General features: G+C 36.9%; 1 protein-coding gene across 6 annotated transcripts in view; it reads left to right on the top strand.

The window, feature by feature from the left end:
• The window catches only part of PTPRC (protein tyrosine phosphatase receptor type C), a 123,433-nt gene that overhangs the window by 45,178 nt on the left and 61,008 nt on the right, over positions 1-17,247 (top strand). For 3 of the 6 annotated variants that reach the window (XM_024764217.1, XM_024764216.1, XM_024764215.1), the window contains exons 3-4: positions 9,837-9,863; positions 13,185-13,382. In XM_024764217.1, coding sequence (XP_024619985.1) covers positions 9,837-9,863; positions 13,185-13,382 — 225 coding nt within the window. The remainder of the gene's footprint in view (positions 1-9,836; positions 9,864-13,184; positions 13,383-17,247) is intronic. The other 3 variants (XM_024764220.1, XM_024764219.1, XM_024764218.1) reach the window with 1 other exon arrangement.

The following is a 17,247-nucleotide window of genomic DNA, read 5'->3' as shown; positions in this document are numbered from 1 at the left end:
CACTTTTTAAAAACACATTTCAATGTGGGACTTAACTCTGAATCCCATTTTGATGGTCCACACGTGATATTTTACTCATTTGGGGTCTGTTTAGAGTAACTGCTGGATTTAGCGTTAAATATCTTTCCCTTATGGCAGTGTGTAGTTGAACAAGTGTGGCGCTCTTTAAAGTCAGATCGGCATTTAAAACCAAACTCCTCTTGCAATGAGCTCTTTAGCCTTGCGTAGATTTATTTATTGAGCCTTCCTCTGTAAAAAGAGGACAATGCTATCTACTTTGTGGGGTGTCTGATTAAATGAAGTAATACATACATTTATTTATCATAGTGCCATTCACACAGGAGCCGGTTATTAAATAGTAAAAACTATTAATAGTACTAAAGACACTAGTAAAATAATTTCACGACTTGTGCAAACATCCTTCGATGACTCTTTGAATTTCTTTGACTACGATCTTACCCTATCCTAGAGAAAGCAAAGAGCTACAAAAGCATGCTTACTAAGAGATTAATACAATTAAAAAGTTTTTGCTATCTGGAGTATATTTTATAAATGTGGTGTTTATCTCTGGATTTCAATAAAGGAAAACAGACTTTTTCATAAGAAATAAAAAGACATTTAATACATAAATAAACCTATTCTGAGAAATGTTTTTACAGAGTCAATGTGTGAGGAAGTATTTTCACCAATTATTCTTAACCCTGGTTCCCCACCATCATCAGAGCTTTAAGAAAATACCAGCCCACAGATCCCTGGACACGTGGAAAAAAATGGGTTTGTGTCAAATGCTTTTGAGAGATTCTGGGTTAAACAGCTGCATAAGTTTTCTCTTTGCCTTTACTATATTAACACACTTTATATATCTCTCCAGGGGACATGTAGCATGAAATACTTCTGAAAAAAACATTGACTATGGGCCATTTTAAGACATTCAAGTCTGAATCAAAGACTCCAGGTTGGCCATCAGTACCCAAGAAGTGATAATCTCGTTTTCTTTTCCCCCGTGACTTATAGATACATATTTTAAGATAGAAAGTAAGGCAAAATAACCAATCTTTTATAGATGGTCATCTTGCATTTATTATTATTTTTTCTTATTTGTTAGTTCATTACAATGGCTAAAATTGATAGCATGTTTTAAGCCAAATATAAAAGACATATAAATGCACACCTAGTTTTAGAGGTGGATGAGTGTGTACTCACACGTGCTCACGTGTGAACAAGAATATTTGTGATGTGGCACATGACAGTTGTTTGGGAGACAGCCAGATATGACTGGTTTATTTATTTATTTATTTTAAATTAATTTTTATTGGAGTAGAGTTGATGTACAATGTTGTGTTAGTTTCAGCAAAGTGGATCAGCTATGCATACAAATACATCCACTCTTTTTAAGATTCTTTTCCCATATAGGTCATTACAAAGTATTGAGCAAAGTTCCCTGTGCTATACAGTAGGTCCTTATTAGTTATCTATTTTATATATAGTAGCATGTATGTGTCAATCCCCATCTCCCAATTTATCCCTCCCCCACTCCCTTTCCCCCTTGGTAACCATAAGTTTGTTTTCTACATCTGTGACTCTATTTCTGTTTTGTAAATAAGTTCATTTGTACCACTTTTTAGGATTCCACGTATAAGCAATATCACATGATATTTGTCTTTCTCTGTCTGACTTACTTCACTAAGTATGACAACCTCTAGATAGCTAGATATGATTGCTGTATTTAAAAAAATTAAGAATTTAAAAATTTTATTCCACTCCAAGGCCAAGTGCATTTGCCTTATTTATCCTTAACTGAATTTTACAAATTGATACCTTTCTTTCTTATTTGTGTTTTTTTTCAAGTGTGTGTGTGTGTGTGTGTGTGTGGAGAGTTTACACAGGACTGTAAGTTCTATAGTAAAAGACAATCCTTTGCCCCCATCCCACCCCTCATCCTCCATCTTTCCAGAAGCAAACACAAAGATATTTCACCATTTCTAAATGGTATTGTCTGTTGTTCTGCAGTTTCTTTTTCTTTTTTCCAAAGATTTTAGCCAGTATCCATTGACTTCCTTTCTTCTTCTTGGAATGTTGTTTTTTCATACCCCTTGTTTTGTTCATGCATGCAACGTTGTCTCATTTCTGAGAAGATGAATTATAGTTGGTTTTAGCGGTTTGTGTTCTCCTTGAACTGTCTTGTTTCTCCCAGGTCTGTCTTCTGTTTATCTTGATCTCTGTCCTTCTTCTTAGAGGCTTCAGTCTAAGTTTCTTGGAAGTCCATTGTATTTCAGAGTGAGGTTCCCCAATAGGTATGTTGAAATTCTGTCATAATTGATGGAGCTCATAAATCATGGGTCTTACTAAATTGCATGAAATCAGAAAGGCATTTAAACTCAATGAGACTTAGTTTCCTTATCTATCAAAGGAGCTACATGTCAATAGATATTAAAATCCTATGTTTCTATACCAGTTGAAATGTCTAAAATTATTTTCTGGTGGTCAGCAGCAACTATTTTATCTACAGGACTCCAGGCACTTATAACAATATAAGCAATGTTTTAACACAAATCCTGCATGAAGCATAAGAAAACTAGTATTGGATAGACTCCTTCACATCTACCACTTCCTAGGTGTGTGACTGATCAAGCTCCTTGACGTCTCAGTTTTGTTCCCTATAAAATAGGAAAAATAATTGCTAACTCATTGACTTGCTGGGATGATTAAGGGCAAAAACATGTAAGGAGGTTTGCATAGTGTCTGATACATAACATTTCAGAAAACTTGCTATAATTATTATATTTACTGGTGGAGGGAAGGAAAGACTACTCCCTATGATTCTCTGAAATCCAGCTAACGCTTTGTTTGTCATTTGCACAAAGGACTTACTCCACAGGTGCTTAGTAATTTCATGCATTTATTGGATTTGCTGTTTGTGGACCATATATCACATTTACAGAATAAGTAAAGGTAGAATCCTTTTATTTTTATTTATCTGCTTTATTATTATCCTGCCTTAGTAAGCAAGGAAAACCATACATATCTGTTTTAGTTGAACTGCGTTTTTTGTCTTGATTTGCTTTTTGCATTTTTGTATTGCCTTTATGTTTATGGAGGTCAGGTGTGCATTCTCAGCCTTCAAGCCATGAGACCATTCATTTTAGGCTGGATGCTGAAAATCAGCATTTATTTCATCTCTTCTGTTTCACCCTTCTGTCCTTGTACTTTTCTCAGATTTGCTGAACTAGACAGATTTAATTCTCTTTGGAAATGGTGTTCCATTCCTTCTGAGGAAGTGGGGGGTCAGGGTGGTGGGTGGTGATGGGAACAGTTGGTATTCAAAGCCCAAGCATGTCTTTTGAAATGTCATTTTCACTCAATTGATTCCTAGTTTTTGCTGAAATCTCTGATCGGGGACTTAGGGGTGCAACTTCAAGGTAGCTTTGATTTGCAATCACTTGAACATTTTGAGTTGTAAAAGAAACATATTGGGAAAGGTAAATTCAATAACAAGACACGTGTTAGAATAACACAGCTCTGAAGATCAAGTGGTCTGTTAACTACATTTTCATTTGTTTAATGTACCTAGTCAATTCCATGGGTGATTCACAACAGCAGGATTATAACGCTGGGAAATGATTTGCAGATTTTTGGTGCTATGGTGCCACCTACTGGAAGATTTATAAATAGTCCTTTGTCTAAATAATGAAAACAGGCACTTAACGTATATTAAAATATGGTGTAGAAAATATTATCCCCAGAGGAGTAAAAGTCAAAGGATAATATATAGAAACACAAGGTATATAACAGTGCTCTCTTTTATTATATTTATTGGATGTGATGTGTGTGTAGAATCTAAGAGACCATTCAATGCCGTTCACACTTTGAGAAATCCTGACACCTTCTCTTTACTGTCACACCCTAAGCCTGTGACCTCCTAATTCCTGCCACTATTTCACATATTTTTCTTTACCTGTTTTCCACACCCTCACAGCATTGTTCGCATATAATGTCTACACATATTGTAATGCTATTTATATTAACACAATCTCCTAATTTTAAATAAGTGTTTATTGTACATAGTTATTAAGTGCTTTAGGTAGATGTTTTATTTGCTTTTACAGGTCTATTTGACTCCACTATCAGTAGATGACTGCTTTCTAGTCATACATAAACTTGGGTATAAAGACAGCAGGGCTGTCCACCTACATCAGGCAACAGGCATAACCAGATTAACTCTGCTGGCCGAGCAGATCCCTCTGTGACCAAACCCAGCAGCCAAGTGGGTAGATCGTGACATAGTTAAATACCTCATACAACCCGTCTCATCAGGTCTTCCTGTTTGGTGATGAGAATTCAGCACAGTCCCTTCTGTCTATGATTTTGCTAACGTTCTGATAATGTCTGAAATGCAACGGACACTTGAAGAATTACAAAACGTGATGAGACATTGACAAATTATGCAGACATATGGTAATATTGTCTCCTCTAAATATTTAAGTAACTTCACCCATCCTCTACTTTATCATGTTTTTGTTTGTTTGTTTTTGTTTATTTTTCGCCAGACCTCGGGGCTTGTGGGATCTTAGTTCCCTGATCAGGGATTGAACCTGGGTCCTCGGCAGTGAGGGCGGGGAGTCCTAACCATTGGACCACCAGGGAATTCCCATCCGCTACTTTATCTTGTGTGGAGAGACAGCCTCTGCAGAAGTATTTGTCAGTGCACATTAATATAAAGCTCAGCACATTATTTGGGGGCTGGATATGTCTTTTAGATATTACTTAGATTTATAACTAGTCTATTTCATGTAGATTGTCTTTATATGTGTTCCTACTTTCCGAATTGTAGTTAATTTTTTGATGTTTTAAAAACTAATTGAAATATTTTTAAAAAATGTATGTAGTCTAGTGGATATAGCTTATTGAAATGAAAGTGTCATTTCCAGTTACATTGCTGTAGTACCTGAATATTTTCTTAAAAATGTTGGCTTAAATTTGGGAATGGCTTACCTTTGTAAAATTTTATTTTCAAGTGCTTCTATCCTATATTTTGAGTGCTTAAATAATTTTCACATGATTTATCATGTTGACTAAAAGTGTTACAGGGACTGCAAATCTGCTTATAGGGACTTTGTGACCATGAGAACAAGCGGTTTTAGTCTTACACTGAGTATAAACTGTGTTGCCGAGGGCTTGGAATTTTCTTTCAAAAAGATAGAAGGCTCTGTGTGTGTGTGTGTGTGTAATACTCTATAAAAAAATGAAATAAAACATAAGCATCTGTGTTTTAATACACTAAAAATCACTGAGCGGACAAATTTAGAATCAGCTTCTGAGATAAATGGATAGAAAAGAAAATGCATATTCAATTTGAGAAGCCTTTATGGGAAGTAAACAGGAACAGAGAAGAAAGGAAGTGTGATCAATGTTTAGATATTATGTTGTGTTCCATGGATGCTGAATTTTGTTGCATTGAAGGTTAAAGGATTTGGGGAAATGTTAGATATGAGACCATGATTAGACCAGAAATATGTAGATATAGGTACAGATAGATAACTTATAGATGTATAGATATACAGATATGTTATTATTCTATTCCCAAGCTCCAGAAGCCTCTTCACAGCTAAACAAGAGATGTGTGAGTTGTAATTCTTTTGATGTTACTGTTGTTTGGTTGCCTTTCCTGTCAAAATAATATCCTGTAGTAAGTTAAATTGACACACCACTGAATTTTCTGATATTGGTCTGTACCATACAGAGAGCATTCACTTAGCAAACTATAATTTAGTCTGAACATCTATATTTAGGGTCAAGTTTATTTTAGCCTTCATAACACTATGAGTCATTTACTCTGAGGTCCGATTCTGATTAAGATGCTTTTTTACTCAGCTTCTGAGCTTTTCATAAACACTGACCTCTATGGAACCTAAAACACTGGCTAAAAGAATTTCCTGGCTGAAAGGTCAAATGGAGAGAAAGGCTAGAGGGCCAAGTTGATGGGGAAAGCAGGATGCCGGAGGGTGGAGAGATGGCCTGCGGAGTCAGACGGGCTCAGGGTCAAGCCCTGGCTAGCCTGGACCAGCCCTGAGAGCTTGGTCAAGGCATCCGTCTTCTCTGAGCTCCTGAGGGTTGCTTTGATGCCTCAGAAAGAAAATACAAGCAAAAGGCTTAGCGTACTGCCTGGTACCCAGTAAACACTCAATACACATTAGCAATTAGTAATAAAATATTATTTCTGAAATGTTCTTCAAAAAAGACAAATCCCTAGTAACTGTCTTCTTCATTTTGGTAACTTACCTTGCTCTCCTTTTCCAAACTTAGACTAAAATACTGAACATCGTCTATTTCCTTTAAAGAAATGCATTGCTTTCAAACCAGTTGGAATTAAATGAGTATCACTGGGGCATTTGACACAAATGTGGCCTGATAAGTGGTCTACTGGTTGGAAACATTTCTAGCATATTTATTCTAGTATTCATAGTTCTTAGGTGAAAAAGAAATAGCTTCCTTGTTGTGCCATCATTTCTTGTCTCATGTCCACAATAAATATGTGATAAATTATAATTCCTTGTTATAAAATGCTCTATGTCATTTGTGTTACGTATTTTAGTGGCAAAAAATTAATAGATCAGAGCAATAGATTAGAGTGGTCTGTGGAATTAGTGATGGAGCTAGTATGGGTACCATTAAGATTTCTCTTTGTCATCAAATCTACTATTTGATTTTTCCTCTATATTAATTGATTCCATCACTCAGGACAACATTCAGTCTCCTCACCTAGTCTCTAATGTTCGCTCTTGGCTTTTGTCCCAAAGCTGTTGTTTTCAGGTCTGATTTCTCCCTTGCATTTACTCATGCTCAGAATCATTCAGTAATGACTTGTGGACCACGTATTATGCGCAAGACTCTTTGCTATGTAGCCAAAGCTTCTTCTCTTCTTCACCATCCTCATCTTGTGTGATTCTTGCTGACCTCAGGTGGACGGGATTTTATTTTAGTCATAATGAAGTACATCTATGACTTAAATGTCTGTGCAGACCACTGAAGATTAAATCTCTATCTCTATGTCTTATGGGTTATGAGCTTTTCCAGGGAAAAGGACTATACCTTTGTCATGTTCAAAAGCAGCCACTAATAGCATGCCAGCAAAACGATACATCTTTCTTGGACCTGACTGAATCAAGTGAACTTGTCTGAAGTTCCAAGGATTTAAGTGTTTATACCGAGAAGCGGCACATCAAAATAGCTTTAGATACTTAAAACCTTATAGATTTCTCAGATGAAGAAGAGGGGTGTATTCTATGAAATGTGTTCATACACTTAAACTAACTTGAATATTTTGAATGTGGCAATATGCTGAATTCTTTATGAACAATTTCCACGAGGGCTATTTTTTCTTCACTTAAAACACAAGACATTAGTTACTGATAGGCTGATATTTTATTGCTCTTATTACTTTTTTTTTTTTTTACAAATCAACACAATTCTAAGAACTTTATTTAGAAGGAAATAAGAATAAATGAGAGGAAAGGGAAGAGTATTAACAGGAAGATAAAAACTTTAAAAAAAACTTTTAAAAAGTCATTTTATATTATGGGATAGAAAGATAAAAGCTGACTAAAGAGGAGGGACAAAAATGCAAATAATATAAATTTAAAACAATATTAAGTATGAATGGTTAAGAAAAAGTAGAATCAACTATACTTCAATAAAATAAATTTAAAGAAAAGGAAGAAAACATAGAGAACTATAATAAGAAAATAAGAAAGTATTTTATATATTTTTAAAAATATATTTTAATTACACATATTTATATAATATATATTTTACATATACATATATAAAATACAAAAATACATTTTATTTTGAGGAATAAGCCAGGAAATGTGATTGAAGAATACTGGGTCATATACCTCTGATGGTGCTTCTGAGGGGAGAGAGTTTTTTCAGATCAGTTTATTCTCAGAAAATAAAATCTCAAGGCAGGAAGTACCTTAAATACTCACGCACCCATACTTCCATCTGCTGCTTGCTGCCCTTTCACAAGGTGAGTTGACTGTCATTTGGGGGAGAACTTTATGATCTCTTTATTTAATTGTCTCTTACTAAGATGGCGGATGGATCCACGTCTTGCTCGATGTGGATGGAATCCAGTTCCCATCACGCCAATAAAGCCGGTTTTCCCATCATTCCCACAGACCCTAGTGATCAATCCAGTGACCCATGTTAGTACTCGTCTTAGTTCAATCATTTCCTTCTTGAAACAACCCTTGCTCTGAAGTCTTGTTGACTTCGGTCTCTCCACTGCATGGAATGTTAGGTCGCCTTTGCTGGGCTCTCCTTCAATATTAACCTTTAGGGTTCTATCCTGGATGCTCCTCTTTTATATGACTTGGAATCGTCACCTCCACAGCTGTAATATCTGTCCACATGCTGATCTGCAGCTCAGCCCAGATGTATAGCCTGAGCTGCTCACCTCCACAGATAGCGCTGCTAAGCGTTTTCACACAGAAGTCTCAGGCGTATCAGATGCTCCCCTCCCACCTGCTTTCCTTTCTTCTTTCACTCAATGAAAGCATCCACAGTCTCCCTACTGCAGTTCACTAAGATGTTCAGTTACCAACTTGAGTGTCTTTCCAATTATTCCTCCTCCTTCTTGCATTCAAAGCTTTACAAAACCTTGATGACTACTTCCTAAGTGTTTCATGAATCCCATTGTTTTTTTTTGAGTTGTGGGTACCATTTTCCTCACGTAGGACATCATCCTTCTCATATGCTTTTCTTTAAGTCTCCTCATTTTCCTGTTCCCAGCTTTGCCTTCTCATAATCTATCTTCCATTTCATAACAAGACTGATCGAAAATTGAAATGCTTCTCCATTAGACCTCCCCTTAACACCTCTTGCTGATGGCTAAAGCCTGCAGGATAAATCCCAACTTCTTCTTATTCTAGGACTAAGGTAGCTGTCCATAATCCTTTAGGTCACAGACTAAATGTACCCACGAAGCCCTCTCTAACACCTCATCCACCAGCCAGACACCAACCCTGGGAGTCTGAATTAGGTGATCCTCATATTTGTTTCTGTATCACATTTCTTCTCATCTGTCATCACACTGTATGGCTTTCTTCCTTTTCTTTTCTTTCTTTCTTTCTTTCCTTCCTTCTTTCTCTTTTTGTCTCTCTTTCTTCCTTCCTTCCTCCTTCCTTCCTTCTTTCTTTCTTTTTCTTTCTTTCTTTCTTTGTTTCTTTCTTTCCTTCCTTCCTTCCTTCCTTCCTTCCTTCCTTCCTTCTTTCTTTCTTTCTTTCTTTCTTCTTTCTCTTTCTTCCTTCCTTCCTTCCTCCTTCCTTCCTTCTTTCTCTCTTTTCTTTTTTTTGTTCTATATCTCACATTGAACTAAGCTCACTGGGGGCAGAGAATTTCTATAACTCGATCATATTTTATCCTAGAATGTGGCATAATATCTAGAATATAGTAAGTACTCAATCAATAATCATCATCTCAATAAAGGAATGCATTTGGGAAAATTTTTCCAGAAGTCTTTTCAAAGTTTTTTGCAGACTTGAAATTAATTCCAAAGCTCTCCTTTTTTTCCATTATTTTTATTTTACCTGAGAATTCAAAAACTAATAGCATAGTTTTGACATACTTGGGCTTTGTAAGCATGATATTAAGAGAAGGACTATGGTTTCACTGGGGTAAAATGTACTGAAAATTGTCACTTTGTGAATGTGAATTAACATAGGGATGCTGTTTGTATATACATATATAGATATACACATAAATCTAACTTATATTTACATATGTATGTATGAAGTTTGAAACTTTCTAAGAGATGTTTGTTTTCCTTTTTGCAGGACAAGGCGCCTTTACTTCCACTCAAGGTATTTACATTTTGCTTATTCTTGCCAAGTTAATATATTTAACATTGATAGAATTTTCTATTATTTTCTTGGGAAATCGTTTTGTAAGGACAACTTTATAATCATGAATAGTCCTTGACATTCTCTTGTTCTTAACATTCCTGCTTGTAAGATATAAACTTTGATAACTACCTGAACATATTTTTATTTGTAGATGTATTATTGTGTATAAATTATAACTTTTCTTACACCTGACAGTAAATCACATAGCAGGTTTCCGATCTCTTTTTAAATTTTACCACTATAAATAAATCAATTCATTTTAGTTAGATTGCAAAACTTCATACTTAAGGAACTATATGAGAAATTAGAATTCTAAACGTAACTTTATATATCTATATAAATTCCTGCAAGAGAAAAGTTTTGACAATATTGAGATATTTTGTAATAATCGTTTCTAAATTCGATTGTACAACTGAATTGTCTTAACAAGTGTCCTAATCCTGAGACACATTTAAGCAATGAAGATGCTGACAATAAATTCATATATATGAAGTGTCAAAGAAGAAAGAAAAATTAGATCTGGCTAAAAATAAATGACACCACTTAAATGATATTGTTATTGAAAATATATTATTGATGTCCTGATTAATCATATGGTTGACATTATGCATTAAGAAGATAAGTAAAGCCCTTAAGATAACCCTGATTTAACAATTATAATGCACAGTTCTAATGAGGCACATTCAAAATATTCTGAGAAGTGGATTATTAAAGAGACTCTACCATGGCAGAGAGGTTTTATAAATATGTTAAAGTCACTGATGCATAGCAGATTGTGATTGGTTTATGCCACCTAAAGACATGCAACTCAGCATCTCCACCTTTTACAGAAGAGTACATTCATCTCAACCATAGAAAGAGGTTACTTTTGCAGAAGGGGAATGGGAGGGAGTAGAAAGGGGACTGAAGGTTTAAAACAGTAAGTGACCCTCACCTTATTGAGAGTGTCCTGATCTCTGCCCAGACTCGATCACAACAAGCCCCCAAATGGTGAAACCAGGTAAGGTAAAATAGTGGCCCTCAATGCAAATTAGAACGTTCTCTCCCAAATACTGCCTAGGAGAATGTGATCAGTGGAAACCAGTATCTCTCCAAAGTGGGAGCACAGGGGCAATGTGGAATTGGCAACTGAAGCGTGCTTTCTCATCCTAAATTCAGTTCTTATTTTTGAAGTGAGGGAATGTGCATGGAGCTTTAGAATGTCTGCAAGGATGTTAAGGCTTCTAGGTGGAGGGTGGTTCTCTAAACACCCTTTCTTCATACACCATGAATTGAATTTGCTCTTGACTAGAAGTAATCCTTAGGAATGCTACTCTTCAAAACAGTAAAGCACTGTTATATGAGATATTTGCAGTGATTTTCCCTCTTTGGAATTCAAATCTAGCAAAGGCATGGAGGGGGTGATAAAGTTGCAACAGTTTCCTCAAGGCAAATGGGATCATTGGAACTTTGCTGACACTAAAATTAGTTTAACCTGAAAACAATAAACGAATAATTGGTCGTCTATAATGTTGAATGTGAATGAATGTTATTGGACAGAATTTTAAGCTCCTCCCACCCTTCCATCTTCTCTCTCCATCCCTGTCTCCCCAGCCTCTCCCCCACCAACCCACCTCCCCTCCTTTTATTCAGTATATACTATAACGATGAGAGAACACTAAAGTTAGATTTAGGATTTGACACTGAAGACAGGAAGGCACCATTTGCTTGTTACTTAGTTGAACATGTTGACATGTAATTATGGGTAAAAGTTTGTTAATAAAAACATTTATTTGTGAGTTATTAGGCTATGAAATTTTAGGGATTGGAATTTTTGTTTGGAAAAGAACACATATAACAGCTGTCCTATCTCTTTGGATTTCTGTAATCGCAGAATAGTTCTGTGATCTTTCGTGTACACTGACGTCGAGGCAATTCCATGCAGCTCAGATGGGTTTTACGGGTACTTAGTAAAAATGGATTTCACATCACCTTCAACATTAATGAACAAAGCTGGGACTTCCTTGTGTCGTTTCTGTTTCCATTTCTTAATTCTCTACTCAGTGATCTTCCATTTCCGTTCTTAGTTCTGCCCTTCTTAGCACTTCTGCTCCTTTTCTGATTCACCCCTCATTCTCTCCCTTTTCCCATATTTATGCTATTCTCGCTTGTCCAATCTTATTGAACTGAGTTAATTAAAATGCTTGTGTGATATAACTCAATTTTTTATTAATTAGATATTGCAAAACAAAATTTGCTATTCATAGAAGTAAACACATGTTTAAACAGAAAATTCAGAAAAAAATGCACCTCTATAATCCTAATATTCAGAGAGAACAACATGTTTCTTTTTTTAAACTGGTGTACTTCCGCATTCTTCGAGGTAAAGAAATCCACTTTCTGAATAAGAGAGCACACAAATGTAAAGGCCTTTAGTACACGGTGCTCATTTGCTCTGCAGGCAGGTTTTTGCATTTGTGTGCTCATCTCAGCTGTGCACAGACCTACTTCACCATGCCCTTTCTACAGTTTTCTCTTGCCACAGTTTTCTTTTTCCTGAAGTGAACTGAAACTGGGGAAAAAGTTATATCAGTATCTCAAATTGTGTTTCTTTGGTTATCATGAAAAAAACATTTTTGTAGACTTGGGTCATCTGTATACTTGTTTGTGAATTTTGTTTTCCAGTCTTTTGCTTGGTCTTTGCTTTGTTTGAATTTGATTGATTAAGGAAAAAAAACAGTGTGTGCGTCTAGAACTCTCGTCTTTCATTTTCTTCTCCTGGAATGCCTAGCCCTCCTAATAATCCCCTTCCAACTTTATCTTTCTTTATTCTTTTCTTCGTTGATCAGTCTTCCACAATTTCTTTTAATCCTTTTTACACCTGGTGTTTCATCCTTCTGAACCCAATTGCTTTGGACAGTTGAGAATCCACCAGTGAAGTGAGAAGAGTGCAGGGAATAGCTGCTTTCACCTCATTTCCCCATTTTCACCTTTAGCCCCTGTTCTGCAGCTTGCTTTCTAAGTCTATATATTCCATCTGTCCCTCTGGATGCATCTATATTTGTACGTATGCATGTGCATACATGTGTACGCATTGTCAAATATACACACAACCCATACACACACACACACCGTAACTCATATCTGTATGGTGTGTGTGTGTGTATATACACACGTATAGGTAGGTATATTTATGTACGTGCGGTAATGGGCTGGGGGTTAGCCGGCTCAGATGATACGATTCAGGGTGTGACTCACATGTTTATTTTCTCCCCCCTCCATCTCCCATGAATGTGACAGGAATGAACACAACAGAAGAGCCCTCTACTCTGCCTGCAGGTGATCCCTTACCTGCTCACACCACTGCATTCTCACTCGCAAGCATCTCTGAACGAGGAAATGACTCCTCAGAGACCACGCCTCCTCCTAGCCCAGAAAGTACCACCACGGAAACATCCCTGAACTCTTGGGATAATGATAGTTCTCTTGCTGTGACAGGTTGGCAGCGATCTTAACTGAGACGGGATTAGGGAAAAACTTGTCTCTCTTTGTTTTTACTTTTTAAATTTTAAAGTTATCAAAACAGTTTAAATTATGTTCAGTTTCTACGTGTGAGATTTTACTGAAGTGTGTAAAACGTAGAACATCTAGGTGTTCATGAAATATTGGCCGGCGTAAGTAATGATGCCTGTTGTTAGGGAGACGGAGAGGGAGGGAAGTCCCCCTAAGTAAAATCAGGGTGTGTCGACGGGGGACAGAGGCGGTTCTCGGTGTCCTCTGATCCCCACATGCTGCATCATTTTCCTGGTTCCTGCTCACCTAAGTTTTCTGTAGCTCCGGGGAAGTCAGAATGTCCTCTTTCAGGTCTTTGTTGGTCTCACACTCCCCGGCTCTTACCCCAAAGTAGAAATTTTCTTGGTTCAATCCCAGATCCTCAATAGCAGAAAATGATTGGAGACAGACAATTTATTATTTTTTTAAAAAACACACTGAGGATTAATAATTCAGCTTTGCTATTTGGATTTCTTCCAGTGATATTTGCACTGTTTTTTTTTTTTTAAAGTATTTAATTAAGGTTGTGAATCCCAATGGTAGAATTTAAGATGATGTGGTCCTGTTCGTAGCAAAATATCAGAGTGACATGGGAGTTATTTCTGCTGGGGAAAACCTCTGATGCTCCTAGAATCCAGGGACACCATTGATCCACTCATTCTCTGTTTAATGTTAGGTCCACAAGTGTATCTGGTACATAAACTGACCATCCTGAGATTGGTTCCTGCCTTTTCCTAAATAATGTGCTGTGTGCCACTTTCTGAGGCAAACTGGTTAATAGACATGTTCTAAAAAGACTAAGATATTTGTTCAATAAGGTCATCAATCTTAGCTTGAAACGCAAGCACGGGTAACACCATCACATTCCTGGGTGATGGGTGCATGCAGTGTTTTGAGTACCATCCGGATGAAGTTTATTGGCTGTGGTAAGTGGTTGAATAAATGTTCAGTGCCTTTTATATCAATTACAGTAATGTATATTTAATCTTTATCCCATTTTCCCTCCTACCATAGGGCAGCGGAGGTGGCTGGGACCTATCTAAACATTGCAAGTGTCGGAATTCCTTTTGACAAAAGGAATGTGAGGATGAGGGAACTGATGGCTACGTAGAACTTTTCATGCTAAACTTTTTTATTGACTGAATAACATCACACAGAGTTTTCTATTTCAAAGCTTCCACATTTCACCTCACATGCACAAATACACACATACAACGTTCCTACCTTTTTATTTCCCCAATTTTTTTCCCCTGAAAACGTTAAAGCCAGAGATTTACATATGAAGCAAAGTGCGAGAAAAAAAGGTTTAAAATGAAATAGATTGGACATATGGATGAATTATTTAAAAATACTAACTCGCTCTGGCTCAGTAATACTAGTGATAAAATTAGCTCGGAAAATTTCTTATGCTTTCAAACAATACAACACATTTTTTTTTCTGGAAAATAATATTGGTGATATTTCAATTCTCTACTGGGCTAAAACCTATAGGTGTTATTTACTTTATGTTTATGATTGATTTGTACTGTGGAATGGAATGTAATCAAATTTTTCTTGCTTACTAATATATGAAAGGGAAAACTATGCCTCAATCCATTTTTGTAACAGTATAATATACACCATTTCAAAAATTAAAAAATTATTACAATAAACATTCACATACATAACACTAAATTTAATTTTGTAATATTATCTCTATAAAATTAATGTATGCATGTTGCAAAACAGCATTATAGAAGCATTACACACACACACACACACACACACACACACACACACACACAATGAAAATACACTCTCCCCAAACACTGTTCCTTAAAAAGTTGTCTATCTTCCAGACTCTCAGCATATAATTCTGTGAGTGTGTGTTTCCTCGTATCACTTCTGATACTAGCTATTATCAATCTTTTAAAACTCTGTCAGTATGATAAACATTTTTCATTTTGATTTATGCTTTGATTTACATTAAACTTTTTTTCATAATAATGAGCATCATTGCATATACTATTTGGCCATTGTCTCTCACATCTCTCGCACATTTTTCTGGTCTTTTCCTCGTGTAAGAGATTCTTGTATATTGGGGGATTCTTTGCTTATTCTGCCTACAAAGAAATGTCCTCACTTTCAGTTGTGGAGTTGATGGAGAATTCCAAAAGCTCATAGTGACCCGAAAGTCACAAAAGCCACCTGGAAACATGAGCCATCTATGGCTGCATCAACCCAGACAGGCTCCGAGATGTGTAAACGAGCACACGGGTGCTTCTGGCAGGTGAACTTAAAGACGAGCAGACTTGCACTTGAACAGACTGGGCCATTTCACAGTTTGGTAAACTATAATAACAGTTTGCTCCTTATAACTTCCTGGTATTTAAAATTTTCGCCTGCCATGGGGAGATATTGATATAATGATCTCGCTTTCCTACCTTAGAGGTTAACCAGCCCAGACGCCTCACCTGCCGTCTCCTGCAGACCCGCGGGTGCCTCTCTGCACTCACCCCAGCTCTAGGCAGGAATGTCAAGTCCAGTTTGCGGCTCCTTCAGACTTGTGCAAATACAAAGAGCACATGAACACCGTCTAAGTGCGGAGTGAGGGACTCTAACCACTGTTCCACGTGTAGCATTTGCTGGTGGATGGATTTGGAATTTCAAACTTTCATAGTCACCCCTATTCCAAGAGGGCACCTAACAAAGGTCCTTGTATTAGTGATGAATTGATAAAGAATGAGAATTATGAGAATACAGGAAAGACCTGTTCAGGGGGTTAGTCAGGGCTTTATATGTTTGTTTATATTTTAGGCAAGTATAATTCTGCAGTGAAAACTTCTTGCTAGTAATAAAGAATATATGCACAGATTCTTTCCTTAAAGACCTCCTACCTAAACAAAACAGTGAAGAGTAGGTGGTGTACATTATCAATAAAGGGCACTGAGAAGTTATAACCACAAATACATCGGTTTTAAAAGAATGAAAAAAACATGGATGCTCATATTTTCCATTCAAACATCAAGATTCTTTCAGTTCAGCATCTCTATTTATAAAAACTGCAAAATATCCTCTCCCTGGTCTTTCCAAAACTGGTGTCTAATCAGCTCACGGTGCCCCTTTTTACCCTAAAAAACAAGCATGTTTCTCAGGTTGCAAATGCACACAGCCACATGTATACACTTAGTGACCTGAGTGCCTGAAAATTAAAGATATGAATGGGGAGCCTGGCAGTGAAGTGGCCTTGCTTTAAGTATGGCTCCAACGAGGAAGCCAAGTGTATCAGATAGAATAATTATTATTTTGAAATATTAAAACTGCTCCTTCAGCATAAAAATCATGACAGGCAATCCAGGAAGCTTAAACAGCTGGGGAAAGAGCTGCCCTCGTCTCCCTGCCCCATTTCACTCACTCTGGCTGCCATGGGAACAGCAGTAAAAAGATCTGGAGATTTTAGCAAATCCACGGAAGTTGTGGATGGGAAGGATCTGGGAAAAAGCTAAGGAGGGTTGACATGGGAGGCTGGTCGTCACACAGTTTAGTCTGCTTTGCCCCATCAAGGACTTCTTCCTCCCCCAGTGGCTAATTCCACTAATTAAACATCTATTAGGATTAATTAACCTCATTCAAATTGTAATTGCCATTCCTAAGCCATCGCTGAGATTACTAAACCAGGGAACGTAGTTTTCCTATGAAGAGGGAAGGTCAGGGATGTGCAGAGGGTGAGGGTGGGAGACCTCAGCATGGCATGAGGACCAGGGACCTTGGGGAGGGGCAGAGAGAATGAACTAGTGAAGCGAGGAGTAGAAAAAAATGTGGAGGAAGGCTA

Source organism: Neophocaena asiaeorientalis, unplaced genomic scaffold, assembly GCF_003031525.2.
Source record: "Neophocaena asiaeorientalis asiaeorientalis breed wild unplaced genomic scaffold, Neophocaena_asiaeorientalis_V1.1 scaffold159, whole genome shotgun sequence".
NCBI classification, from domain to species: domain Eukaryota; kingdom Metazoa; phylum Chordata; class Mammalia; order Artiodactyla; family Phocoenidae; genus Neophocaena; species Neophocaena asiaeorientalis.
The sequence above is the reverse complement of the archived record's forward strand: the minus strand, read 5'-3'. Positions and strand labels throughout refer to the sequence as shown.